Source organism: Cottoperca gobio, chromosome 16 (assembly GCF_900634415.1).
Source record: "Cottoperca gobio chromosome 16, fCotGob3.1, whole genome shotgun sequence".
Taxonomy (NCBI): domain Eukaryota; kingdom Metazoa; phylum Chordata; class Actinopteri; order Perciformes; family Bovichtidae; genus Cottoperca; species Cottoperca gobio.
In genome coordinates, this window is record NC_041370.1 from 1917167 (window position 1) to 1934994 (window position 17828).

Consider the following 17828-nt stretch of genomic DNA (forward strand, 5'->3'; position numbering starts at 1 on the left):
AAATCTCGCCTGAGGGATCCCTCCAGCGAGGGGTCATGGTTGAAGTCATGGAGCAGCGGATTTAAAGGTGGGCGCTCCTCAAGGTGTCTCTGTCGCCCCGAGGCACGGTCATCACAATTCCAAGAGAGGTGGAAACAAAAGTGCACTGAGGACACAAAGGCTTTTGGACATTTCGGGAGAAATTAGCCAGCCAGCTGACTGATGGTCAACAACCTTGGCTTAGCTACAAACAGCCCACACACGCCCCCTCCCCCCCCCCCCCCCCCCCGCCCCCCCACCCCGCTGGTCTCCCCTTTTAAAGACTTGATCCCATACATCACAATTCATCTCTCATTTCTCCGCACTGTATTGATATCACACTGACAAATGAATGTGAAACAGACAGTTTAGCTGTAATGGATCCAGGGGAGCATAAAGGGACAGTGCAAACATTTTAACTCAAACACAACACGTGCTTCACACTCACGCTCACACTCACATTATATCGCCATAATTACTTAGAAATTAGAGAGCGGGTCTACGTGGAGAGTCACATTGTCTGTTTTTCTCCTTCAGCGCCAGGCTGATATCATATACAGCTTCTCCCCCTACACACATATGTCAATATGTTTGGTCTTCACTGGGAGGAATGTGCCCTCAGGCTCCCATATAAAATTAGCAGACCATTCCCATGTTGGCTCCCTTTCATGCCCCCACTTGCAAAGCGGCCGACGCCACTGTATCAATAATTCAGCCACAATTTAGTTGTAGTTGGGCCACATGTTACGGGTCAGTTGTAACGGGCGCTATATTGCCACAGGACGCCGGATCTGTCTGATGGGGGTTTGTGGTCAAATGGCCTGATGTCCTCTAGCATTGTGGTTTAACTGGCCTACATGTCAGCCTGTTGAAGGCTGTGCACAGCGTTGTTTACAGCGGGAGGTCTGTATATAAAGTAGAACTACGCGTCAGAGAAATACAAATACAAAGGTCAGTGTGCCCAAATTACAGAATGACCTATTTCTATATTTTCTTACTTACTCTTATAAATGTACTTATATTTGTTTTGAGATGTTAAACACCACTACATGTGAAATACATGTTGTTTGTTTAAAGGGACACAGATTATGAAATCTTTTACTTTTGATTTAAAGCACATTTCTGACGTGTGTTTTGTGATTCCAACACCATTGAAAAGCAGAATTAAGGCATTTCTGTGTTAAACTTTCCTTAAAGTAGTAATATACTGTCCAGCGTATGGGTCTTTAACAGGGGGGGGTCCTTGGAGTTACTGCAGGGCGGGGGCTGCTAAATTATTCTTTGATAACGTTTGAGTAAAATGAATAAAACATTGCAGTAGCATGAATTCAACATAAAGATAAATGGGACTATAAAAGAAACACTTGATACATATATCAGCTGCTTCGTCTTTCCTTCAGCTCCGTGGTCTGCAAAGTGTTGAAGACTTGTGGTGCAGTGTGTAGTTCAGTGTGTAGTTCAGTGTGTAGTGTGTAGTTCAGTGTGTGGTGCAGTGTGTAGTTCAGTGTGTAGTTCAGTGTGTGGTGCAGTGTGTAGTTCAGTGTGTAGTTCAGTGTGTAGTTCAGTGTGTGGTTCAGTGTGTGGTGCAGTGTGTAGTTCAGTGTGTGGTTCAGTGTGTAGTTCAGTGTGTAGTGTGTAGTTCAGTGTGTGGTGCAGTGTGTAGTTCAGTGTGTAGTTCAGTGTGTAGTTCAGTGTGTAGTGTGTAGTTCAGTGTGTGGTGCAGTGTGTAGTTCAGTGTGTAGTGTGTAGTTCAGTGTGTGGTGCAGTGTGTAGTTCAGTGTGTGGTGCAGTGTGTAGTTCAGTGTGTAGTTCAGTGTGTGGTGCAGTGTGTAGTTCAGTGTGTAGTTCAGTGTGTAGTTCAGTGTGTGGTGCAGTGTGTAGTTCAGTGTGTGGTTCAGTGTGTGGTTCAGTGTGTGGTGCAGTGTGTAGTTCAGTGTGTGGTTCAGTGTGTAGTGTGTAGTTCAGTGTGTGGTTCAGTGTGTGGTGCAGTGTGTAGTTCAGTGTGTGGTGCAGTGTGTAGTTCAGTGTGTAGTTCAGTGTGTAGTTCAGTGTGTAGTGTGTAGTTCAGTGTGTGGTGCAGTGTGTAGTTCAGTGTGTAGTTCAGTGTGTAGTGTGTAGTTCAGTGTGTGGTGCAGTGTGTAGTTCAGTGTGTAGTTCAGTGTGTAGTTCAGTGTGTGGTGCAGTGTGTAGTTCAGTGTGTAGTTCAGTGTGTAGTTCAGTGTGTAGTTCAGTGTGTAGTTCAGTGTGTAGTGTGTAGTTCAGTGTGTGGTGCAGTGTGTAGTTCAGTGTGTAGTTCAGTGTGTAGTTCAGTGTGTAGTTCAGTGTGTAGTTCAGTGTGTAGTTCAGTGTGTAGTTCAGTGTGTAGTGTGTAGTTCAGTGTGTGGTGCAGTGTGTAGTTCAGTGTGTAGTTCAGTGTGTGGTGCAGTGTGTAGTTCAGTGTGTAGTTCAGTGTGTAGTTCAGTGTGTGGTGCAGTGTGTAGTTCAGTGTGTGGTTCAGTGTGTGGTTCAGTGTGTGGTGCAGTGTGTAGTTCAGTGTGTGGTTCAGTGTGTAGTGTGTAGTTCAGTGTGTGGTTCAGTGTGTGGTGCAGTGTGTAGTTCAGTGTGTGGTGCAGTGTGTAGTTCAGTGTGTAGTTCAGTGTGTAGTTCAGTGTGTAGTGTGTAGTTCAGTGTGTGGTGCAGTGTGTAGTTCAGTGTGTAGTTCAGTGTGTAGTGTGTAGTTCAGTGTGTGGTGCAGTGTGTAGTTCAGTGTGTAGTTCAGTGTGTAGTTCAGTGTGTGGTGCAGTGTGTAGTTCAGTGTGTAGTTCAGTGTGTAGTTCAGTGTGTAGTTCAGTGTGTAGTTCAGTGTGTAGTGTGTAGTTCAGTGTGTGGTGCAGTGTGTAGTTCAGTGTGTAGTTCAGTGTGTAGTTCAGTGTGTAGTTCAGTGTGTAGTTCAGTGTGTAGTGTGTAGTTCAGTGTGTGGTGCAGTGTGTAGTTCAGTGTGTAGTTCAGTGTGTAGTGTGTAGTTCAGTGTGTGGTGCAGTGTGTAGTTCAGTGTGTGGTGCAGTGTGTAGTTCAGTGTGTAGTTCAGTGTGTAGTTCAGTGTGTAGTTCAGTGTGTAGTTCAGTGTGTGGTGCAGTGTGTAGTTCAGTGTGTAGTTCAGTGTGTGGTGCAGTGTGTAGTTCAGTGTGTAGTTCAGTGTGTAGTTCAGTGTGTAGTTCAGTGTGTAGTTCAGTGTGTAGTTCAGTGTGTGGTGCAGTGTGTAGTTCAGTGTGTAGTTCAGTGTGTAGTTCAGTGTGTAGTTCAGTGTGTAGTTCAGTGTGTAGTTCAGTGTGTAGTGTGTAGTTCAGTGTGTAGTTCAGTGTGTAGTGTGTAGTTCAGTGTGTGGTGCAGTGTGTAGTTCAGTGTGTAGTTCAGTGTGTAGTTCAGTGTGTGGTGCAGTGTGTAGTTCAGTGTGTGGTTCAGTGTGTGGTGCAGTGTGTAGTTCAGTGTGTAGTTCAGTGTGTAGTTCAGTGTGTAGTGTGTAGTTCAGTGTGTAGTTCAGTGTGTAGTGTGTAGTTCAGTGTGTGGTGCAGTGTGTAGTTCAGTGTGTAGTTCAGTGTGTAGTGTGTAGTTCAGTGTGTGGTGCAGTGTGTAGTTCAGTGTGTAGTTCAGTGTGTAGTGTGTAGTTCAGTGTGTAGTTCAGTGTGTAGTGTGTAGTTCAGTGTGTAGTTCAGTGTGTAGTGTGTAGTTCAGTGTGTGGTGCAGTGTGTAGTTCAGTGTGTAGTTCAGTGTGTAGTGTGTAGTTCAGTGTGTAGTTCAGTGTGTAGTGTGTAGTTCAGTGTGTGGTGCAGTGTGTAGTTCAGTGTGTAGTTCAGTGTGTAGTTCAGTGTGTAGTTCAGTGTGTAGTTCAGTGTGTGGTGCAGTGTGTAGTTCAGTGTGTAGTTCAGTGTGTAGTTCAGTGTGTAGTGTGTAGTTCAGTGTGTGGTGCAGTGTGTAGTTCAGTGTGTAGTTCAGTGTGTAGTTCAGTGTGTAGTTCAGTGTGTGGTTCAGTGTGTGGTGCAGTGTGTAGTTCAGTGTGTAGTTCAGTGTGTAGTTCAGTGTGTAGTTCAGTGTGTGGTTCAGTGTGTAGTTCAGTGTGTAGTTCAGTGTGTAGTTCAGTGTGTAGTTCAGTGTGTAGTTCAGTGTGTGGTGCAGTGTGTAGTTCAGTGTGTAGTCCAGTGTGTAGTTCAGTGTGTAGTTCAGTGTGTGGTGCAGTGTGTAGTGCAGTGTGTAGTTCAGTGTGTAGTTCAGTGTGTAGTTCAGTGTGTAGTTCAGTGTGTGGTGCAGTGTGTAGTTCAGTGTGTAGTTCAGTGTGTAGTTCAGTGTGTGGTGCAGTGTGTAGTTCAGTGTGTAGTTCAGTGTGTAGTTCAGTGTGTAGTTCAGTGTGCAGTGTGTAGTTCAGTGTGTAGTTCAGTGTGTAGTTCAGTGTGTAGTTCAGTGTGTGGTGCAGTGTGTAGTTCAGTGTGTAGTTCAGTGTGTAGTGTGTAGTTCAGTGTGTAGTGTGTAGTTCAGTGTGTAGTTCAGTGTGTGGTGCAGTGTGTAGTTCAGTGTGTAGTTCAGTGTGTAGTGTGTAGTTCAGTGTGTAGTGTGTAGTTCAGTGTGTAGTTCAGTGTGTGGTGCAGTGTGTAGTTCAGTGTGTAGTTCAGTGTGTAGTTCAGTGTGTAGTGTGTAGTTCAGTGTGTAGTGTGTAGTTCAGTGTGTAGTTCAGTGTGTAGTGTGTAGTTCAGTGTGTAGTGTGTAGTTCAGTGTGTAGTTCAGTGTGTAGTTCAGTGTGTAGTGTGTAGTTCAGTGTGTAGTGTGTAGTTCAGTGATATGAGTTTAAGAGGTTACACTTCACCACAGTGCCACACACGTTTCACTGATCAACTTACAAACTGCGCAGCTGTATTATTTTATGTAGTGAAGGAAAGTACGTAGTAAGCACGTTTTAAATATGTCCTCTTCCCCGCAGAGCCAGCTGTACGTGAGGCCTTCGAGTCGACAACAAACTGACACTTAACAACGCGGCTCATCCTCAACAACCACACGTGCGTTCTGAGGATTCATCCATAGAATCCACAGCTGCCTCAAACGAGTCTTGGGGGATCTTTCTCCCCCGCATGCATCCCACCAACACAGCTAGATGTCTGCCTTCCTGTCTTAAACCAGCCTTGGGGGTGCTGGAGCTGCTAGTCTGGCGCTATAGCTGGAATGGAAATCTGCATGTGTATGTGCATTGGATGGGAGGAATAGGCTGGGAGAGGAGAGAAGTGGCTGCCCTTGCACCTTGGTGAGATAAAAAGCCCTCGACGCCTGGAGAGGAGGAAAACACTGGCAGGGCAGAAGTCAAGCTCCTGAGGCCATGCGAGGGAGCGAGAGAGGGAAATCTACCAAACTTTTTATTTTGCCCCGCGGCAGATTATGTATGTGGTCAAAGTGAAGACCTGGTGTGAGTTACTGTATATGAAATGTAGATTCAACACCGTTGCAAACTTTTGGGCAACTTGTTGTAGGCAGCAAGACTGCATATTCATGTTGAGCTGGTGATATGCATCAGCCTGAGGTGATGCACCATGTCCCACTTCTGTGTTTCGTTTGGGTCGAGCTGATTATAAAGTGTGTGGGTGAAGCATCTTTGTGCAGAAGTGAGTGAGTGAGTGATTATGATACAGCAACACAGATAAATGCATTAAAGGCTATATGTGCAGACTTTGCTGTTGCTTTCACATTAATGCGTCTGCACCTTCGTCTTTTGTCACGTTTTTACGCACTTACGTCTAAAACAACCTGCTAAAGGTTGAATCCAGAAGGTTGTGCAGAACAAGAAGCGACGCTCTCGCCTTAGTATCACCGCAGAACGTTTAGTGACACCCATGCAGAGTATCGATACCATATCACAGGAGAGCACATAATGACATATCGCATTATTGATTATTTGTCACACTCCTGTAGTAATTAAGGTTAAAGACACGAAAGCCCTTCTTAGTGCTCATTCCTTCTCCAGCATCCTGGAACTCTAGTTTGCAAACATGTGACACGTGTTGGGAGTACCGTGCGCTCGTATATATAAGTTCGCAGCCACCTCAAGAATAGTTCTGGCTAATGAACTGCTCTTCTCAGTTCCTTAGACGCAGTGGAAATGCAAACAGTAACAAGTTTGTGAGTTCAGATGCTGCGAAGGTGAGAAGATAACTTCATCCCTGGAGCCCTCAGCGTACATGTCAGCTCTTATCCCGCACCCCGCGCACAGATGACTTCATGAATACCTAACAACTCCTTCACTTCGCTGTCGAGGCCCTAACATTTGAGAAGCATGCCTGCAGCTCCGGCAGTGTTGACCATCATATTTTCTTTGTCCATTCTCTGTGTTTTTCAGTAAATCCACCCGTTTACAACGATCAATACAGAGAAAGGGAAAAAAGAATCCCGTGCAGACGCCTGAACAGCTGATGCTGGAGGTTAAGTGTTCCTGAGTACACATGGAGGTATGTGCGTTTAAAAAAAGAGAAGAGTGTAATGCACCAACGTGATCTATGTCCTTAAGCACCTCGGTGTGCTTCGCTGGCACTCCTGATGAGTTGCCGCTATGATTGGGTGGAAAAACAAGTTTAAGTGATGTGGCCCTCCAGTCACCTGACCATCAGCACGCCGTGTCTGCGGCTGTCGGCCCCTAGCTGGACCCAGTCTGCATGGCACGGCGACGTATTGCGCAGGTATACGACAGTCGGTAGTTATTCATCATCCATAATGTTAACGATTACAGCATGTCGATAACAAACCCAGGAGTTAAATGAGTTTGTGCACTCAGCTACGCCTGCGCCTTGCTGGTTCAAGGTCACTCCCTTCCTTCTCTGACAGGAGGGATGATTCCCGGGCCCGGCTGCAGGCGCACACACATCTCCACTCAAGGTCAAGTGTGCCACTATTTAGAACAAATAGATACATAAAACACTCAATCTTGTGTGTTGGTTAAGTACGGGCCAGGACCTTGGGCTGGGCTAAAGTTGGCCCGCAGCTCGTATATTTTGTTCTGTTCTTGTATTTCAGCTTGACACTTTGTCACCCCGCCCCCCCCCGCTCTCTCCCCTCTACCCGTTTTAACATTTTCAAGTTCCTGTTATGTGACTGAACGCAAAAAGTGAGCATCGATTTTTGTCATGTAAGCGCTCAGCGGAGTGCAATGTGGCCGGATCTCAAGCGTCTCAGGGAGACAAACGGTGTTTATCATTCAGCTGAGTTTAGACTCTGCAGCCTCCTTTTAAGCCGCTCTGTCAAACATACCATGACCAAAGCTGCTATTCACCTATGGACGGTCCCAAAACTAAAAACACAGAGAGCCTTTGTGTTTGAGCAAGAGCAGGACAAGGCCAGGGCGCGTGGCGAGAGGATACACTTGATTTGGAGTCAGTTAGCAGCTCATGCCTATCGTAATGGACAATGGGGCGAGGGCAAGTGTCTCCCTCCCCTCAGCTTTCCTCTCTCCCTCTCCCTGTCTCTTGGCGTGCTTCCCCCAGGAGACACGAGCCGGGGGCTGGGCGCTCTGATGGCCAAGCGTGACATTTAAACCCCTGCCCTCCGGTAGCTTTAGGGGGGCTTTGTAGAGGAGATGAGGGGGGGCGCAGAGAGGTCCATCTGAGCACAGAGAAAGAAATAGGGGGTACGGACAGAGGCTCACCCTATAAACCCCCTGTCCCTCCACGCACTCCCCCCCCCCCCATCAGAAACCCTCAGTGTGTCAGTGCGGTGGGGGCCCCTTTGTGCACGGGCCTGCCGCTGAAGAAAAGAGCCCTTTGGTGGTAAACAATTCAGCTGTCCACTCTGATCACAATGGGGGCACATCCCATTGCTTTGAGCATCTGTTTCGAGTAGGTGTCGGTCCCCTCGCCGCTCGGCAGCGCTGACCATACACACACGGTGAGCCACTAAATCCCTGAATCTGCTGGCCCACGACCACCTGCTCTCAGCCCCCCCTCCTTTTATCATTTCTTCTTGGGATCAATAGTGTTGACTCCACTGCAGTGTCTCTCAAAAGACAAGTTGAACAGCCTCGTGTTGGCTGCTCAGGAGGATCGCATGCTTTTATAATGTACAGTGTGGGGGCCAACTGTACGAGCTGATTAAGGCATGCATGAGACGGAAGAAGCTTTTCTGTGAAGCCACATGGCAGCAGGAGTTACTACTGAGGCCGCGCTCCTGCAGCTCCTTCCGTGGCTACTCATCGCCCCCGTGTGGTTGTAAATGCACCCACAGCTGTTACAGTAAGGTGCACTCGGTGTAAACATGGACATTCTCAGGTCAAAATACTCCAGCGTGAAAATACTCCACTACAAGTGAAGTGGTGATTGTAAATGTACATAAGTATATCAGTATTATGAGGTCTGCTCCACTGTCTGTTATCCCTTTAAATGTATTTTATTTTTATTATCCTGTTTGTATTTATGTCCTTTTATTTCACCTGCTGTCTCTTTTATATTTGGTTTTAATGCACATCAATATCTAATATAATAATATGTAGAGTTATCTTGATATATATTATATTATTGGACATGCATTATGCAAATGCATCATATTTTATGAGCTGATGATACAAATGTACGATAACGATATTACTAAGATATCTGTAGCAAACTAGAACATTCAGTCAAAGTCATCTTTAAATGAGTTTATTCTGCTTATTGTTATTAATGATGCGTAACACACGCGTGCAGGGAGGGTCTGCAACCATACCTGTACAAAGGTATATCATCTGCTGGAGTATTTACACAATATCATATGTGTATGATCTCAATGATTATTTTTTAAAGTAACCGCTCTTGCTAAATAAATGTAGGAGAACAAAATGTACAACATTTCTTCCTGCAGTGAAGAAGAAGAGACACCGAAGGGAAGTGAAAGTGCATCAGAGTAACTGAGTCCCTCTTCACCTCTAACGTACACGCTGCTGCTGCTGCTGCTGTTTTATACACGTGTGTGAGAATCTTTATTCCTAAAGAAAAATCTGAATTTGTTTTAACTGCATTTCTTTCTAGAAAATCTTTGAGTGACATATTTCCGGGGTTGTCTTCATCCGACGCCCCCTCCTGATATTAAAGGGTTAACGGTGAGCGGTGAGCTCTGCTGGGGAAGCGCTAATCAGCTCACAAACATTTGCTGCCCTTCTGGCAAGGTCAAAGGGGTCACGGTCCCTGGGCTGGATGTCCACTCCATCTCTCGCTCCTCCCCCTCCTCCTGTAAAGCCCCCCCCCCCACTCCTCTCTCCCCCCCCCCCCCCCCCCCCCCCTTGGGGCCTACAGGCCCTGCAGGCACAATCACCGCACCACGACTATAGGCTCACAGAAGCTGGCTTTAATCTATGGAGCCCTGGGATGGACTGCGGCTGTCTGTCCATCAGTCTGTCAGGGTGTCTTGCCTTGACCGTACCCGGACGGCCCTGGACCTAAGCTATCGACTCAGACAGGCCGAACCCAGATTTGTGATTGGTCATCCGGCGGGCCCCCCCCCTTGCTGTTTGGCCAGCTGATTGATCTGTTAACACTGGCTGCTGGACGTGTGTCCCTGAATTTAATTTCAGAATTCATTTCTGGGAGATGTGTGTGTACAGAAATGATGTAGAGTCCCAAGATCGGAGTGAAGGATTGAGGGTGGAGGCGAATAAAAATTGCAATTTAGACTCCTTCCCCCCCCCCCCCCCTCCATCGTTAGATATGTGGAGCGTGTTCTTATGTTGTTAATTTTCAACTAAGATGTGATTGAAAGTGTCCCCTATAAAAGTCTGTGTCTTGTGTCATCTCCGCGGGTCTCCCTGCTTTGGAGCCAGACACGACCGTTTCTCAATATCTTCTTTATTTAATGCCATCGGAGAAACTTTCTGCCTTTTGGGCGCTATTTATGTTTTCATTTCTGTGATGTAGTGTTGTTGTAATGTCTTTAGCTGAGCTACTGCTTATCTACAATACATGGCTAGACCTGCAAAGGTGCCTTTACCCTCATTGCATTTCATCACTTATCAATACCCAGAGAACCCTCTGCTGTCAAAATAATAAAAAGTGTTGAAAGAGTGGAGTCGGGCTGCGAGGTCAGGTAACCCTGATTCATTTCACGGCTCATAAAGCGCGTCAGTGCGCTGCTGTGTGCATATTGTCCACCATGGATTTCCAGGTCCATCCTGCGTTACGCTCCTCTGTTATAAGAAACACCCATAAAAACACAGAGACAATGAAATAAATGTGGTGGCGGAGACAATACCAGCGTTCGGAAGTGAGGGCTGATTTGATGGAGTCTCTTCCCCCTCTGGCCTGCTGCACACACAGATAGGTGGGGGCTGCTTGGATATGCATCACAAAGGCTTCCTGCAGTATTGATCCGCAGTGGGTTAAGGCAGTCTATCAGCAAATGTCCCTCTCTCTGGGAAAAACAATAGGAGATTAAAAACACAGTTTGCCGGGCGGGAGGCTGCTGATGGGCCCTTATCTGGGCCCAAAGGTCACTGTGTACAGATATAATCCACTTTCACTTAACAGCTTCATTTAAGGCACCTCACATGCAAATGGTGGCATTTCTGGGTGTAGTCAAAGATGGAGGTTTGTTTTTCACGAGGCAGGCGGAGTTTAATTTTCTGTCCCAGAGGTTTTTACTGGCAGGAAGCTGAAACTGCTAAATCTGTAAAGTGCAGAAGACGACTGTATTTCCTTTTTATAAACCGAGCGAGCACAGGTGTGTGACAGCTTCCTAATGCTGATGGAAGCGGCTGCTGCGCATTACGACTGTACGGCCTCCAGAGCTGCGCTTCTGCACTAATCAATCAAGTCATTTGATTCCAGTCCACGGGGCCAGATTAAAAAATAAATAAAAAAACATACTGTAGGCTGCACAGCACACATAAATCAATAACACAACAAACACATACATATGGCAATAAAATGATTATACCTTTACTTCAAATGCACAACTGGACTTTAGCAGCAGTCGTGTTTGTTGTTCTCTCTTCTCACACATGTATACAAGGTTCCTCATCACCGCCAGCTTACAGCCAATACACATGACTCACATCAAACCCTGAGTCTGCATGCGGCTGTTCCAACCTACACCTTGTGTGTGTGTGTAGCAGCATTAAGACCCAGAGACACACACATTTACTTACAAATGAGTTTCTCTGAGCATCAATTAGTCTTACTTTCATGCAGGGTCAGCGTAGCACAAAGGAACTACAACCGTGCATACATTTAGAATTAGAAATGACATTAATAAATCCAGTTTTACAAGCATTTAACTCATAAATGCAGCTAAAACTTGACTTTATAACCACGTGTGAGAAACTGCGACACCAGACGACACTGGACTCATTTGAGTTTTTTTATTCAAGTATGAAATCCTGCTTTGTAAACTGACAAACAGTCGAACATGTCCACGTGTTAAAGAATACATTTGTACTTATTTAAACTGCATTTAAACAAAGAGTTATATCGCAGCCTGGAAATCAACGCAATAAGGAGAGAGATGTCCTGTAAAAACTGTGTAACATCAGCTGTGTTAGCGGCGAGGTGTGAGGTCAGTAGCGCTCTTTGGGCTCGCTGAATTTGCGCTTCTTCGGCGCGGAGGAGGACGCCGTTTCCTGGCTGTTGGGGATGTCATACTGAGAAACCTGAACACAGAGGACGCACCCAACTGGCATCAAGTCAAACACAGAATCTTAAAACCACTGACGGACAACATCCCACTCGGAGAAAAAGACCAGTGCTGACTCATCTGTGAACAGAGCTCCTACGCACTTTCCATCTCAAAATCCATCCCATCATGTCTTCAGTAGAAACGCTGTTTATGTAAAAGTGCAGCTTTTATGATTCGCTAGCGGCATTTACAGCTTTATATTTATATTAAATTAGGATCAGATCAGAGTTTATAAACACTGTAAGGATGAGTCTCTCACCGTTTTGTTCATAGCAGCCGACTTCTTCTTGTTCACAGTCAGTTTTCTCTGCGCACACACACACACACACACACACACACACACACACACACACACACAGTTGTAGGTTAATAACAAGAATATAAATGTGCTGCAGCTCCTCCAGCTGTAACTCTCGACTTCTGAGTGGCTGACTGACCGTAGTTGATTTGAAGATCCGTCCACTCCTGGTCCTCTTCAGGCCCACCTTCATGTCGGAGGTCTTCTTCACCAGAGTGTCCATCTGAGAGGGGACAGATGGTCCGTAACGCGACCGACCGTTAAGTGCACTCGAAGTGGCTCTTAGCTTCATGTTTACACAGAGCTGATAGTCATTCTGCCAAGAAACCCTTAAAACAGTGGCGGCCTGTCCTTGTGTTGAAAGACTTCACATTATAATGGTGTCTCCGCTCCCACCAGTCGTTGAAGGCAGTTTATTGTTCCACAGGATGAATCCCCAGAATGCCCAGACCCACTTTTACGCCATGAGGCTCATTAAGTTGCTGTTTATTAGGACAAGCTTTGCTTTTGTTTTGATTCCTCACCACCACCATACATAAATATATATACATATACTTATGTATGTATACTTTCTGTGCAACATGCTCGTTATGTGTTGGTCGGTGTGGTTGATGCCAGACGTACCTCTGTGGCTTCCTCACAGCTCTCGATCTTCTCATGACGGCTCATCTGGATCTCTTCATTCAGAATAAAATAAAAGGTGATGTTTATATAGTTTCACAAGTATAATAATCAAAAGTGTGCTTTCATTTGATCCAAAGAGGAACTCTGTTTAACAGTAAACCTGAAGGTTGTTTGAATAGAACAGCCGGAACGTTTCTCAGGAACTCCTCGAGGTAAAAGATGTGGAAAGAAAAAAGACTGAATTTCATTTTATCAGAATTCAATCCCAAGTGAGGCTTTCGGGGTTTAAATCCTTTTACTCAGCTCACTCGAAGATTACTACATCTCCCAGCTTACAGATGTTTAACATGTTTAAGAATGAAACCTTTTTTTTAATGTTTTGATCTCCTAAAGACCGGCAGTTATTTCCTGCCTCGTCGAGGAGTTATCAAACACAAACAAGGTCAAACTGAAGCCTGGAGGAAGTGAAGTGGAATTACCAGAGTTCTCCACATATGTGTTGTCGTTGTCCAGCTTCTCCACGTCTTCAATCACATGAGTCTAAAGATTAAAACATGTAATCTGAACAAACTGACCACAACAACAAAGTGCTTGTGATAACACGACGACTCACACGTCAGACCTGTAGCCTCACATTAATGCGTCAGGAAGCTGTTTCAGCACATTCACCAACTGGTGACACAATTATGATTTACTGTGGTTAAAAAGAAAATACAAATAAAACTAAATGCAGAAAATAATACTGTCTTATTTGGAAGTAAACAAGCATGACTTCCTCAATTCCCAAACCTGCGTGGGTCGTTTATTGGTGTTTTTATAGATGATTATTTGATTACAATGATCGCTGTCCTGTGGAGGGTAAACAAGCTGCATGTCTGAGTTGTTTGAGATGCTGACCTGCGACAGGTCGCCGTCCACCTCCAAATTCACAATCCACTTCTCCGTCATATGAACGCTCTCCTCCACCTGAAGACCAACGTGCACAGCTGTCAATCACAAATCAGCTATCCACTGAAGTAAAAACAAACTCAAAAAAGATGAAGAAGAAGAAGGAGTTAATAACATATCGCTAACATATTTATTAGAGCAGATATAAAAGGTCCCCCTGTCCCTCTGTCTTATGCTTCCTTTCTGTCACCTGCTCCAGTCTCTGTCTCTCTGTGGCCATGTCCAACTTCAAAGTGTGGAAGGGAGTGACCACCTCGCCCATGGTGAGTTTAAGCGGCTCCTTCTCAAACTCCATGGTGTCACCGTCCGCCTCCTTGAAACCGGGCGGCTGGTAGTCCTGAGGCGTGACTGGAAAACAGACAGAGAAACGGTAACAGAAACCGAACCTTGACTACAAAGCAGCAGCAGCAGCACGTCGGTTCATGTATAATTTCTATAATGGCTCACGAATCCCACAAACGAATACTGTAAAAGAAGCACACATGTACAGTATGTCCGTGTGGTCTGGCCGTCTGAAATCTTCCGTGCAAAGACCTCACACGCAGGATCTGCAGCCTAACATTTAAATCCTGTAAATAAGAACTGAGACTGCCGGTCTCCACGGTGCTGCATAAAGTTCTCAAAAATGAAAACATTGAAGTGAAACATTAGTAAAATATGGAAATGTTGGAAAACAATCGCAGAAAGGTTAAACTGAGGCCTCACAATATAACCCTAAATGAAGCTCCACCATGTAATAAAAGAACAACGATTTCCTTTCTGTTAAACCTACAAATGTCTCTTTACAGCAGTTTTTGGCTAGTTGCAAATCACTATTGATTTGCACACTGTGCAAATATTGAATGTCATCGTATGTGTTCTTATTTGTCTCCTTTTAAAAGCACTTTCCCACCTGACAGACTGCTCCTCAGCGAGTCTGAGCGTCAGCTAAATGTCTAACATGTGACTCAGATGCATGAAGGCTTTGAGAGCTTGAAGCTGTTTTATAAAGATCTCATGTAGTCATTGGAATATTAAACGTGTGCAAAGCTTCACAATCTGTTGCTCAATTGCGCTGCACTTATGCTGGCCGTGTGTGTTTGTGTTACCATTGTCGTAGTAAGCCAGCTTCATGTTGAGGCAGACGTTGTCTGGCAGAGGACCCAGGCTTTGCATCAGAGTGTAGAGCTTCCTCACCAGCAGGATGCTGGCCTTCTTACTGTTGCCACAGGACATCGCCGACACCGTGTTGTTGTTGTTGTTGCTGAAGAAGAAACGAGGCAGGATGAGAAAAGAACGCAAACCATCAAGTGCAGCTTAAATGTGACTGCGGTGTCACTTTTCCACGGAACAATTTTGACAGCTGGCAGGTTCAAGTTTTTGGTTTGTTCTGAAGTGAGCCAGCCACTGTGGATGTTGTGCAGTCACACTTTAAGTTACTAAAACTACTCAGACTTTTAACACTCTATCTGTTAAATGCTATTGTGTTGCTGCAACTGCAAGTTCCTGAGTAAAATATTTTACCCGTTCAAGTCAGCCAGGTCCATCATTCAAACAACACAACTTGTGATCATCGTTACGTACATTAAGATGCCATGCTGACATTTGCAATTACATGTTTATTAAAAAATGTGCATGACTCTATCTGTAACAGTGCAGTAATAAAACCAGCAGAATCTATCCACTTCTTTCATACGATCCTATAGTATGAAATACCTTTTTCTAACTTTGAAGCCACGTGTGGATTTAAGGGATTAAAGGCGATAAAGGGTTCATTCATGCACTGATTGGACAGAAAATAAAGTCACTTCCTGGTATGTGAATGTAAAGCCCACTTAGAGGTGATTCATACTCGTATTGTCCTTGTGTTTGTTTCCTGCATTGATATGAAGTGTATTCATCTATAAGTGTCAAGATAAAACAAAACCCCACCTCTCAAAGTCCATCTGCGCTCCTTTTGTTGTGTAATGGATCCTAAACTGGTAATACTCAGTCACTTTCTTAAAGACAAGAAGAGACAGGTGCGATATATGAGACACACAGTAATCATATAAACAGCTTGTTCTCTGTAGAGCAGCATTGCTAAACATCAACAATGGCAACAACACAACCTGCACATTACCTGGGGGTTCTCTGGGTCAGTGTAGAGCTGAAAAAGGGCCAAATGGAAAACCATCAGCACCATGAAACTTTCAGGCCTTATAGAAAAGACTAAACGCTGAAACATCAGCTCAAAAAGTGTGTAAAGTTACATTTCCTAATACTTGCCTGCTCATCCCAATGAGCTTATCACAATTAATCCTTCAAAAACACCACTTAAGAAGTCATTGACAAAATACTCACAGACATAATGACTGTCCGCAGCTGGTGGGAAGAAATAAGACATTTCACTACATTAATTATTATGAGAAACATGAAAGAAATGTGACTTATTCTACTGGCTGTGTTCATTTATGATGTCTTAATGGCTCAATCAGACATCTTCTGATTGATGGAAAGGTTTAAATATGACTTACATATTTCTTCTGGATGGCGTCAAAGCATCCCTGCATCCTGAAATAATTTATTTTCAAAACTCACATCTCATTATCTGTGACACATATCCTCCAACATTTCTCCACATACAGTGGCTACTATGACTGTGGCCGGCAAGTTGCTATTTACCATTGAACAATCTGATTGGCTCCGGGACAGCTGCGCTCCTCTTTCAGGATCATCACTTTCTGATCTGTGGGAAGACAAAAGAGGAGTAAAGAATCTTCTTTGTAAATACTTCAAAATGGTAAGTAGACCTTGTTAGCCACTGTGATGTGCAGACAAATAATCTAACCCTCAACATATCTGCTGCCGTAGGCTTTCTCTGGGAAAAGGCCTCGAAGGTATGTGATGCCAGACACTGCGATGGCCAGAAGCCTCTTCATAACAACCATGGACTGCTGCTCTGAGAGAACCTGATTTGGCAACAGCTGAATCTCCTGCATGGTGAAAGAAATGAATCACATACTGCTAACTCATCACAGTTAACACAAACAGCAGAAATCATCCAACAGCTGCATTTCAAGTTCAAGTTTCAAGATTTATTTGTCATATAGAGGTTAACACAGGGTCAACAGTACAATGAAATGTGTTAGAGAGAGACAGCATGTCAACTCAGCAGTCAAACAATAAAATACTATATACAATGTAGTATTATATATCATTTAAGTTAAAACAATAATAACAATAATCCAGTGAGCCTACAACATATTTCATAACATTTTTATAACTTGTGATATTTTCTCTGAAGTCTCACATAAATAAAACAAGCAAAATATTAATAATAAGAATGTTTCATGATATGGTCCACGTGATGTTCATACTGGTTGTGGGAGATTTTAAAAAGACTTTAATATTATAACATATTAATAAGTAACTTAAAATGAGTAGATGAGCAAATGTACTTTATTTAGTTACAATAACTAATCGGAGAAAAATACGGAGAAAATATTACACAACATAGATAGACAACAACTTTAAGTTTGTACTTGTACCAGCTAGCTAACAGAAACACAACACACTTAATATACATTAACATTAATGTTAGCTAGGCTAGTCAGTCTGGAGTCATTTTACCTGTGAAGTTTTAACTTGTTGTACACAAGCCATTGCAGTGGTGAGGGAAACTAAATAAAAGAACAGAGATAAGTTATGTGAGCCGACAGGATCGCTTTAGCTAGCTAGTTTAGTACCTTAGCATTACTGTAAGCTACAACTAGCAAGTTCACCTATTAGCTAGCTGATTATCCTCATTTAGCTAGAAAAACAGTTCCTGACAAAAATATGGAGCTCTTACTAACATAGCTTGTACTTACATGGCAAAAATGAAAGAATATTTGATCTAAAAAAATCAAATACAATATACAAAAATACAATCAGTACAACTTTAGAAGAAACGTCAACGTAAAATAACCGTTCCCGCTATTTGTTTGATTGACAGGCAGCAACACGATCAACATGTAGCCAATCACAGAGCAGGGAGCTTGTGTACTGCAAACAATAAATAATGACAACATCATGCTAGTTTTGCTATATTCATTTATTAATATAACACATAGTGTATTAAAAAAAGAAAACAGCGTGTTACATTGATAATATATCGTGTGTGTTGTTCAGGTACTTTGTGTTGATGCAGTGCAGCTCCCGCAACGCCCCCAGTCTCCACTTCTCCACAAAATGATTGGACGACGGGCTGTCAATCACAGAGAACGGCAGTGTTAATGGCATCCCATTGGCGGCACTTGACCCATTACTGACTTTCCATTGGTTACTGTATACGTCA

At 44.1% G+C, this 17828-nt stretch overlaps 1 protein-coding gene across 2 annotated transcripts; it reads right to left on the reverse strand.

Moving 5' to 3' along the window:
* Window positions 1-11370: 11370 nt before the first annotated feature.
* hormad1 (HORMA domain containing 1) lies at window positions 11371-17459 on the reverse strand. 2 transcript variants are annotated; one of them, XM_029451138.1, is made up of 16 exons: window positions 17362-17459; window positions 17123-17172; window positions 16341-16485; window positions 16175-16238; window positions 16027-16063; window positions 15854-15874; window positions 15633-15659; window positions 15443-15510; window positions 14620-14774; window positions 13722-13879; window positions 13481-13549; window positions 13063-13123; window positions 12584-12636; window positions 12099-12182; window positions 11921-11968; window positions 11371-11635 (listed from the first exon to the last, which is right to left on the reverse strand). In XM_029451138.1, the coding sequence occupies exons 2-16, from the start codon at window positions 17153-17155 to the stop codon at window positions 11543-11545; spliced, it is 1116 nt and encodes a 371-aa protein (XP_029306998.1). In that variant the 5' UTR covers window positions 17156-17172; window positions 17362-17459; the 3' UTR covers window positions 11371-11542. The 2 variants fall into 2 exon arrangements, with proteins under 2 accessions (XP_029306998.1, XP_029306997.1); XM_029451137.1 differs by having other exon boundaries at window positions 14620-14777; window positions 17362-17458.
* Between the last annotated feature and the right edge of the window lie 369 nt (window positions 17460-17828).

Coding starts and splice junctions, on each gene's coding strand:
- hormad1 (XM_029451137.1), bottom strand. CDS start 17,155: ATGGCTTGTGTACAACAAGTTAAAACTTCACAG. Junction 15,875..16,026: donor ACGCCATCCAGAAGAAATAT/GTAAGTCATATT, acceptor TCTTCCCACCAG/CTGCGGACAGTCATTATGTC. Junction 13,880..14,619: donor GCTGGCTTACTACGACAATG/GTAACACAAACA, acceptor TCTGTTTTCCAG/TCACGCCTCAGGACTACCAG.